Here is a 10,764-nt window from a genome sequence, read left to right as displayed (position 1 = left end):
ATAGTTCACATGTTTATTTGCATTGATGAAAGAAAGGACTTTTTATGCCATCACAGAAGAGTAGGGGAAAAAAATCCATACAAAATATTTATTCCTTTAGCCTCTTACCCTCCGGCATGGAATTGGGAAAGCCTGGGGAAACTGATTGAAATATCTGGAATTGGGGGCAGCTAGGTGATACAGTGGATAAAGCACCAGTCCTGGATTCAGGAGGACCTGAGTTCAAATGTGACCTCAGACACTTGACACTTACTAGCTGTGTGACCCTGGGCAAGTCCCTTAACCCTCATTACCCCACAAAAAAAACAACCAAACGGGGCAGCTAGATGGCGCAGTGGTTAAAGCACACCGGCCCTGGACTCAGGAGTACCTGAGTTCAAATCCGGCCTCAGACACTTGACATTTACTAGCTGTGTGACCCAAGGCAAGTCACTTAACCCCCGTTGCCTAAAAAAAACCAAAAACCAAAAAAAAACAACCAAACAAAAAAATTAATTTAATGAAATTTTGTTTGTTTGTTTGTCGGGGCCATGAGTGGTTTGCCATTTCCTTCTCTAACTCATTTTACAAATGGAGAAACTGAGGCAAACAGGGTTAAGTGACTTGCCCAGGGTCACACAGCTAGTAAGTGTCAAGTGTCTGAGGCTGGATTTGAACTCAGGTCCTCCTGAATCCAGGGCTGGTGCTTTATCCACCTAGCTGCCCCTTAATGAAATTTTAAATGGCAGGAATTGTTTGTTGAGGCAATGAGGATTAAGTGATTCACCCAGGGTCACACAGTTAGTAAGTGTCTAAGGCTGAGTTTGAACTAAGGTCCTCCTGACTCCAGGGCTAGTGCTCTATCCACCATGCCACCTAGCTGCCTTTCTCTTTTCCCGGGGGGTAAAGTGGAGTCCATGAAGCTTTTTAATGCACACAAAAAAAACAAAGGATGCTTGACCAGTTTAATGATTGGCCTTCTCTGTCCACTTACATCAGATTGTGCAAGTCCACAGACAAATAAGGAAATGTTACCTTCAGAGTCCAGAGTACCTCAGAAAAGAGAACGGGAAGGGCTAGTCTCTCTTCAGAGCCATGAGATTTCACAGTTAGTTTTAGGGGTCTGGGTGTACATATGTTTTGGGCAGCTCTGTGACCTCTTGCTTGGAGCATAGTAACTACTTCTTCAGTCTTGGAGTGGAGGGATTCTGGAGACTCCAGAATCAGTAGCACCTCTGAATTGTTGATCTCCAGCAGCATTAAAAACAAACAAACAAAAACAAAACAAAAAACCCTGACTGAAATAAAACCGATTGAATTACTTGGATTTAAAATTCTATCTGTGATACTTACTAGGTTTGTGACCATGGGCATGCCACTTAACTCTTCAGTGCACTTTGACAATTATAAGTTGCAGTTCACCTGTCTATTTGCATTGATGAAATAAAGGAATTTCCATGCCAGGAGTTTCCACCCTAATGCAATCACAGAAAGTGTGTGGTGTGTGTGTGTGTGTGTTTGTGTGTGTAAACCCCTATACAAAATATTTATTCTTCTAGCCTCTTACACCACAGGCTCCTTTCCTTCCACTATGGAACTGGTGCAATCTGGGAAAACGATTGGATTACTTGGAGATTAGGAGTTGCCAGTAGTTGTGATTTTGGAAAGGTGAGAGGCACAGGAATCATGAGGATCATTCTTGTCTTTCCTGCAATATTTATACAGCACTTTACAGTTATAAAAGTGCACAACCCTGGAGGGTGGGTATGACAAATAGTTTTTCCAGAAGAGGAAACTGAAAACCAGAAAGTCTGAGAGACTCGACCCAGGACCCAGAGGTAAATGGCTAAACCATTATTCCAGTCCAGGTCTTCTGTTTGAGTTCAGTGCTCTTTCCTTTATACCTGCATGCCTCAATCTCCTTTCCTGCAATAGATTTTGCATCCCCTGTCAATCCTATTTGAGGAACTCAAACGGCACTGACTTGGCTGGGCTCAGCCACCTGAGTCTAGGGCTCTGAACTGCCTAGCAGTAATCTCCTGCAGTGACAAGCCTTATGAGCTGTGGAAGATTACCAGCTATTCCAGGTCACAAGCAAGATATAGCATGTCCATGTCCGGCCGGGGTGGCGGAAAGGTAGAGTGAGGGCAGAATAACAAAGCTACTCTGAAACCTAGGAGGCAGAACCTAGAAGGCACTGTGATGCAGTCAGAAGGCTCTGGAGGCAGCTCTACAGACCCGGCCAAGTTAGGCGTAAGAATACCACTTCTGACTGTTTCTTTGACTTTACCAGTCTTCTCCTTTTTTTGTGTGGGGGAGTAGAAAGTTCAAATTCCCAGGGCTGAGGGGAAGGAGGCTGGAACGTGGAGAGAGAAGAGAAAGGAAGGGAGAGGGAAAGAAAGAGGAGAAAGTTGGGAAAGGAGAGAACGTAGAGAGAGGATAGGAAAGAGATAAAGTGAAAAGGGAAGAGTGGGAATGGAAAGAAGAAAGAGGGGGAAGAAAGAGGAGGGGAAGAGAAAGGAGCGGGAAGAATGAGAAAGGAGAGGAGAGAGAAGAAAAGGAAAGAGAAGGAAGGGGAGAGGAGAGAGAGGAGAGATAGAGAATTAAGAGAATGAGAATGCTGGAAAAAGATGAAGCACGCTGGCTTCCAATGAAGAAGCATGGGGTTCTTAGTCTAGAGGAGGAGTGGAAGGTGGAAAGAGGGGAAAGCGATGTCAGGTGCGAGGCAGATGCCTGGGCGCGAGCCCCTTCACAAGCATGTGTCCCGAATTCTGACCCTGCCACAGCCCCTGCAAAAGAGGAAGTTGCATCTAGGCGTGCAGGGGAGGAGGGCGTGGCTTGGCCCGGCGCCTCACGGAAGTGACTTCAGGGCCGGGGCGGGGGAAGCTTACGGCGGCGGCGCGCGGCTGGGCTCGCGCCGGGCTGCCCGGCCTGTGTTTCCCCCTTCCTTCGAGCCCCCGCCCCCTCCCTCCCTCTTGCTGCCTCCTCCTCCTTCTTCTCCGCCCCCGCCTCCTCCTCCGTCGCCGCCGCCGCGCTCGATGAAGCGGAGGCCGCAGCGGCCGTCGGCGCTGTCGCTCCCGCTACCGGGGCCGCGGCGGGCGGGGCTCCGGCGGGGCCCAGCCTAGTCCCCAGCGGTCCGTCGCTCCGCGCCTCGCTCCCGCCTTCCCTGATGCAGGGGGCCGAGCTCCGGGACGGCGAGGCGGCGGCGGCGGCGGCGGCGGCGGCAGCGGCGGCCTCGTATCGCGTCCTGAGCCGCCTGCTGGGCTACGGAGAAGCGGCCTCGGAGCCGGCTCCGCCGCCGCTGCCGCTGCCGCCAACGGCCCCGGGCCATGGACCCCAGCCGCTGCCTCCGGCCCAGAGCCCGGTCCCGCCGCCGCCGCCGCCCTTCTTGCCGAGGCCGGGGCCCCGGAATTCCCGGCCGCCGCAGCTGATGGTGTTCCGCAACGTAGGGCGGCCGCCCGAGGAGGAGGAGGCAGCGGCGGCGGGACCTGGGCCGGGGCCCTCGGAGCTGCTGTGCCCCCGGCACCGTTGCACCCTGGACCCCAAGGCCCTGCCGCCGGGACTGGGGTTGGGCCTGGGGCTGGGGCTGGGGTTGGAGCGGGGCTGGGGCCCGGCGGCGGCGGCCGCGGGGCTGGAGGCCCACCTGGCAGCGCTGGGGCTGGGGCCGGCGGGCAAGGGCCCGGGGCCGGCCGGGGGCAACTGCCCGTGCGCCCCGCAGCTGCCCGCGCCGCAGCCCCCACCGCCCGCCGCGGCCCCACAGGCTGGCGAGGACCCCACGGAGACTAGCGATGCGCTGCTGGTGCTGGAGGCGCTGGAGTCGGAGGCCGAGAGCCTGGAGACCAACAGCTGCTCGGAGGAGGAGCTCAGCAGCCCGGGCCGGGGGGCGGGCGGAGGAGGAGGAGGCGGCGGCCGATCCGCGTCCCTGCAGGCCCTGGCCCCCGAGCTACCGCCCGCGCCCTTCCCGCTGCAAGACCTGGTGCCCCCGGGGCGGCCCTCTAGAGGGGAGCCCCCGCCGCCCCCGCAGCAGCAGCCCTCGGCGCCCCTCCGGCCGCCCCTGGGCACCTCCCGCAAGGGCTCGCTCAGAATCCGCCTCAGTCGCCTCTTCCGCACGAAGAGTTGTAACGGGGCCTCGGCCAGCGGGGATGCGACCGGCAAGAGGCCTCCGGGGGAGCTGGCTGCCTCCTCCGTGAGTCTGACCGACGTGGGAGGCCCCAGGGCCAGGGAGCCAGAGGCGGGGAGGTGAGCCTGCTGGCGTGGTGGGGGGCGTTGGTTGTCAGTTCCCACTCTTCTCCTTTACTTCCGCCTGCCCTCCTCTTCCCCTCTCACCCTAACCCTTTTCTCTCCTTTCTCCCCTATCTTCCCCCTTCTCTTCTCTCCCTCCCTCTGTCTCCCCTCTATCCCCACTCTTCCCTCCTTTTCTCCCTTCCTAACTCCTCTCTCTTTCCCTCCTCTCTCCCCTTTCCCTCTCCTCTCTCCCCCTTCCCTCCCCTCTCTCCCCTTTCCCTCCTCTCTATCCCCTCTTCTCTCTCTTCCTGGTCTTTCCCCTCTCCCCCTTTTCTTTCATCCTCTTCCTCCTTTCCCCCTTTCTTCCCCTCTCTTTTCCCTTCCCAACTTCTTTCCTCATTCTTCCCCTTGTTCCCTTTCTTTTCCCCTTCTCTCTTTTCTGATTCTTTCCTCCTTTCCCTAATAGTTTTTTCTTGAGATTGCAGGGATCAGGTTGAAATGAATAAGACTGGAGCAATGACAACTTCTATTACCCTTCCAGTACCGTTAGTAAATTACAGTAACTGATTAGTAGTAGGAGTAGGCTCTAAAGTCTCCAGTAAATCCTGGGTGCAGGTCTCTTGAACCCAGGTCTTCTTGGTCTTAAGTTTCTGTATAGTGCCCTCTGTCCTTCCCCTCTAATTTCATGAGTAGTTTCTTTTGGGATTGGCATTTGGATATTTTTCCTATTTCTTCAGAGGTGTTTCCTAGTGCAGTCTAGAGTTCACTTGCTTGGCCAGTAGTTAGGGTCACTAGGCCAGGGTGGTTTGAATCCTCTTGAAACTAGGCCAGAACTTTAGTTTTGAAAATTTGCTCAAGTTTCCAGAGTATACTCTAAGGGATCCATGCATAGCCATCTAATTGTGGGCTAGTTGATGAAAATTCTGGTTTAGAAAAGGACTTTAATTTCCTTAATTTCTTAATGGAGGTGGAATTTTCTTTTAAAGATATGGCTGACTTAACATTAGTACTATAGTGCTTATTTAGAAGACTTGGATAACTGGTTTCTGTCTAGTGGCATCACAACTTCTTTTATGGGGACTATTAAGTTTTCACTTCTTGGGTGGGTTTTTGTTTTGTTTTTACGGGTTTATTTAGCTTATGTGTGACATTCCTGAGGAAGTCTCTATTGTACTGGAATAAGCCAGGGACATAATGGTAGTGCCTGGAAGTGAAGAAGGTAGGGTTGAGTCAGTAGTTGGTGGTTTGAGCAGGAAACACTGTATAAGCATTTGGTATTGACCTCATTTTGGTGAAGTTCATTTTTTCTAGAAGGAGATGAGTGTAAGGTTGATTGGATTTTGCTGCTACTTTTGAACAGTCTTGCTATCAGTTCCCCCTGGAGATCAGGTCATACTTGTTTCTAAAAGAGCTATCAGTGCATTTTCCCCCTTTAGTTGGGTGAATGTTTGCCCCTTAAGTATCTTTAATGGATTAATGATGGGAGATGAGGTCTTGAAGTGTGGTTGCTGAAACAGCTTTTTGCGGTGGGTTACACACTTGGAGCTCTACTTACTAGTGAAAATTAAATTTTCATCAACGGTAAGGGTTGGAGGGAGAGTCAAGCCAAGTGTAATGACATAAGATAGTTTGCTAATGTTCTTGTGGTTTATGTATTGCTTTTGCTCTTTATTGAACAGGACTTGGGTCTATGATTCCAGAATCTCCAAATATGAGGTGTGGCGTGAAATTAGTTGCTACACCCAACAGATTTGGGAGTAGAAAATGCATCTGTTGTTACATGGCTTTTGCCTTTGGTAGCAGAATTTAATGACCTTTGGGTGTTCTGGCTCCAGCTCTCACAGGGAGCATAATGAAAATTTTTGCTACATAGCAAATTGCTCAGCAAAGAGGCTTAGATCAGGATACCAGAGAATTATGGTTTTTGGTTCAGGGACTTTCTGACAAAGGTAGCAAGGTAGTTGTTGAATGTGAACATGTCCAATGTTATGCAGTGGCTATTTGGTGGAAGTACTGAATTGGTTGTCTGGGTTTAGATTGCTTGTTTGAATTCCAACATCAGTTGGTAACCTTGGGCAAGTTCCTATCTCCTTTGTGTGTCCCATTTACCATCTCTAAAATGAGAGACTAATCTCAGCCCCAACATCTTGTGCTGTTTGGAAGAAAAGCTAAGGATATGATAGCAGGAGAAGTTAAGTCCTTTTTAAGTGCTTGGCTGTGGTGCTGCTTGTCATATTTCCCATAGCTTATGATGTGCCAGTCTTGCTGGCAGCCTCACAGCTGTGAGAGACTTGTTAAAAGTCTGTTCCTGGTAGCTTTGATTTCTATAGATGTTATTAGCCCAACTCTCAATACAGCTTTGCTAGGGGAAGGGGAATAAGTAAGGGTTATGGTTCTTTGAATCAGTGGGACCTGGTAGAGATGAGACACGAACCTCTAGCTAAAGGGTAGATGCTTTATTTCCCAATTTGATGGCTGTAGTTAATTACAGGCCTTTGCTTTCATTGCAGCATAGTTTGGCTTTCTACTAACCTCTGGGTATGTTTGCTAGTAGTATCTCTTCATTCCCCATTCTCTCCACCCCCTCCCTTCTCACTTCTCTTATAGTAATTGACTCTAATGCAGCTACCAAAAGCCATTTCACCTGGCTTAGCATTTCTTTTAATATCCTGGCACTAAGCAACAACTTTAGTTCATTTTAAAATGCCTTCAAAACTGCTGCATGGTTTTACACCCCCCCCCTTGCATTCTGAGATCTTTGTGTTTAGGATGAGAGTCTGCTTAGTGAACACAGTTCAATTGAAGAAAGAAATGGACCCCTCTAGCTCATTAAATTGCATCCCATAGAATCAGGCTTGGATTTGTGATACAAATATTGGAATGCAACAGCAAAGCTACCACATATGGCTTAAGTCTGGATAGAACATTGTTTCAGAAAAGCCAGAGAAATATCCTAATCTATTTAAAAAAAAATTTTTTTAGTGAGGCAATTGGGGTTAAGTGACTTGCCCAGGGTCACACAGCTAGCAAGTGTTAAGTGTCTGAGGCCAGATTTGAACTCAGGTACTCCTGACTCCAGGGCCAGTGCTCCATCCACTGTGACACCTAGCTGCCCCCCTAATCCATTTTAAATGTGTTCAAATGGTCACACTTTGGATTTGGAAGGACAAGAGTGGCATTTAATACCCTGTTAGCCTGGTCATGCCCTTTTCTGGACCTTCTAAATTACCTTCCAGATAACATGCATATTTGGAATTTGGTGCTGTGTATTCTTGTGCATTCTTCTAGGCAGAATTCATTTAGGAACTAGTTGGTGCCATTTTTGACAGTCTCCATAATCATGGAATTGAGGTGGAGGGTGGGTAGAAACAGCATAATTATGATATTTTTCTTTTTATGTGTGTTTGAGGAAGAGATGCTAATCTGTCTTTATACCAATTTGTTTGGGGCCCTTCTGTCATGAAGAGACTGACAAATTTACGAAACCTTTGTGTTTCCTTGCAGTAGTCATTGTCTAGGGGTTCTATTTCTGAACTCCATCATGACATTCCAAATGTTGACTCTTCACCTGCAAAGCTTGTCATTTGGGTTCTGTCATCCTGTTGATGCTAAAGTTGTTTTCTGTCACCCCATTATGGTTATCATCCCCTATTAAAACTTGATGCATGGCTTCAGGAAGTTCTCTCCATGGATGTCTACAAGTCTTAAGTCTTTTCACACCCAGAAATGATACACCCTTACTCTAAGACTAAATCTTTGACCCTTCCTATTTGATTTCCCTTGAAAGTCCCATCATTGGGTGCCTTATGAGAGTAATTTTTGAGTCTGATCTTGCTGAACAGAGACCTTTGTATTAGAATTGAAAATGAATCACAGGATTTTTGTACCTTCAGTACATGAACAACATTGAGTTATGGCTTTTTAGAAATGGCACATGCTGACTATCTTTGTACTCATTACTTAATAAGGGATTAATATACTCCTGGGCTGTAAAGCTTTGGGGTTGACGTGTGACAACCTAGCTTGGTGATTTTTGTTGTTGTTGTTCAATTCTTTTTTTTTATTGTTATGAATTTGACAAATGTGAACTTGACGTGTAAATAAACACAAATATTTCCATATACATGAATGGAAAAAAATGAGGATTGTATTTGAAACTGTGAATCTCTTTCACGTAACTTTTTAAAAAAATGTATGTTAAATTTAATCCAGTGATAGCTACACTGCCCCATGTGTCTCCTGACTCTCCAAATTTCTTTCTTCACCATGTCCCTGAGAGGGTACCTTCCACCCCCAGTGCCTTTCACTTTCTTTTTTATGATTATCTTCCCTTTATTTTAGAATTTAAGGTCCTTCAGGTCAATAACTTTCTTTTTCCTTGCATTTGTATTCCTTGTACTTAACATAGTACTTGGCACTTAGCAATCACTAAATAATTGCTTATTGACTTATCTTGATAGATATCCTTCTGAACTTCATTCTGTGTATTTTTTGAAAGAATAAATTTCATTGATATCTTCCCCCCATTTTTTGTCATCACTATCAGTCTTTCCCTACCCTTATAAAAATCCAAAATATCTTCTAACATAAGTAGAGTCAAGCAAAACAAATTCACACATTGGTCCTGGCTGAAAATATATTCTTAATATTCTTTTTCTGTACCTCTAGTCCATCATCTTTATGCCAGGAGGTAGAAGAGCATGTTTTATTTACAGTCTTCTGAATTCCTGATTGATCATTTCCTCCATCAGAATTCTTATTTCTTTCAGAGTTGTTTTCCGATACAGTATTATATAAATTGTTCACTTGGTTCCGATCACTTTGTATCATTATTCAAATAAGTCTAGTTTTATCTGAATTCATCCTTTTTATAATTTCTTATGTCCTAGTGATATTTCATTGTTTATACATACCATATTCATCTCTTCTACAGTTGATGGAGATTCTTTTTATTTCCAGGTTTTTGTTTTAAAAAATGTTGTTATAAATATCTTTGTACATATGGATCCTTTATTCCCCCTTTGATCTCTTTGGGAGTATGTGGCTAATAGTAGTAAAACTGAGCCAAATGGGTATGAAAAATTTAATAACTTTAGGTATAGTTGCAAATTAATTTCCTGAATGCTTAGATCAATCCACAGCCCACACCAGTACATTAGTATTACTTTGCTCTCTTAAAGCCCTTCCCAACTATTTTAATTTTCCATTTTTTATTTTCACCCATCTGGGGTGTAAAATGGAACCTCAGAATTATAATCTGCATTTCTCTTATTAGTGTTTTGAAGTAATTTTCATATAGTTGTTGATTTGCTTCTCTTTTAAGAATTGTCTCTTCATATCCTTTGATCATTATCTATTGGGAACTGTCTCTAGTTCATTTATATATGTATATGTACACACACACACACACATTAGTGAGGCACTTGTGGTTAAGTGACTCACACAGCTAGTAAGTGTCAAGTGTCTGAGGTCGGATTTGAACTCAGGTCCTCCTGACTCCAGGGCCAGTGCTCTATCCACTGTGCCACCTAGCTCACCTAGCTGTCCCATAGTTCTTATATATTTATATCCATTCCCATATACCTTAGATATTTTATTAGACCTTTGCCAGAGAAATTTGCTTCAAAGATTTTTTCCCAGTTAACTGTTTTTCTTTGAATTTTAATTGCCTTGATTCTGTTTGTGCAAGACTTGGGGCAAATTTGTCCATTTTATTTAATGAGATCTCCTTTTATTCCTTTCTTGGTCAAGACCTCTTCCTCTAGACATGCTTGTGAAAGGTATCTTCTTCCAATTTCTTTCTGATGTGACCCTTTATACCTGGGTTCTGTTTCAGTTTGTAGTATTGTGGTATATGGTATGAAACATTAGTCTAAGCCTAATTTCTTCTAGACTGTTTTTTGGTTTTTCCAGCAAGTAGTTTTTGTTGAAAATGGAATTCTGAACTCAGTAGTAGGAATCCGTGTGCTTATCAAACACTGTATCCCAATGTATTTGGTTGCTTTTGGGTTGTGTGTATTTCATTCTTGTCATTGGTCAACTTTTCTATTTTTTTTGACTCATTTATTTTTCAAAGGGTATATATACCTTAGAGATTATATGGGAGATGGATGAATGGAGGGTTAATGAAGAAAGTTTGACTTTCACAGGTAACTTGTATTTAGCCATAGACAAAACCTTGCATTGGTTTAGTCTATGCTATAACATTGCTTTTACCCTTGTTTAAGGCTATGACATGCCTATAAATTTGTTGAGGCAAAATTAGTGATTTGGATTGTGGAATCATCTTATAGTGCAGCTAGCCTACATCTGGTGTAGTTTGCCCAGAACTTTAACTTCCATTCTGCTCAAGCAGCTCATGTACTGCCTAGCCAAATTCTCATGATTTCCTGTCTCCATGTGTGCTCCACTCTCCCTATACGTTTTCCGTTGCTGGTAAGGACATAATGACATTGCTGTGCATCCTGGCATGTTGCTTACATAACCTAGGGAGTTAATTTGGTGGTGGTGGTGGGGATGTTATGGACAAAAATGGTACATTTGTTGAAAGAAAACCAACTA

The 10,764-nt window shown here is 45.7% G+C and overlaps 1 protein-coding gene across 1 annotated transcript in view; it reads left to right on the top strand.

Moving 5' to 3' along the window:
* Positions 1-2,922: 2,922 nt before the first annotated feature.
* The window catches only part of SOCS7 (suppressor of cytokine signaling 7), a 46,900-nt gene continuing 39,058 nt past the window's right edge, over positions 2,923-10,764 (top strand). Inside the window, exon 1 of the mRNA XM_044002800.1 lies at positions 2,923-4,218. Within this exon, the coding sequence (XP_043858735.1) occupies positions 3,149-4,218 (1,070 nt within the window). The 5' untranslated portion in view covers positions 2,923-3,148. The remainder of the gene's footprint in view (positions 4,219-10,764) is intronic.

Source organism: Dromiciops gliroides, chromosome 4 (genome assembly GCF_019393635.1).
Source record: "Dromiciops gliroides isolate mDroGli1 chromosome 4, mDroGli1.pri, whole genome shotgun sequence".
Taxonomy (NCBI): domain Eukaryota; kingdom Metazoa; phylum Chordata; class Mammalia; order Microbiotheria; family Microbiotheriidae; genus Dromiciops; species Dromiciops gliroides.
This window is presented reverse-complemented; position numbering and strand designations above follow the sequence as displayed.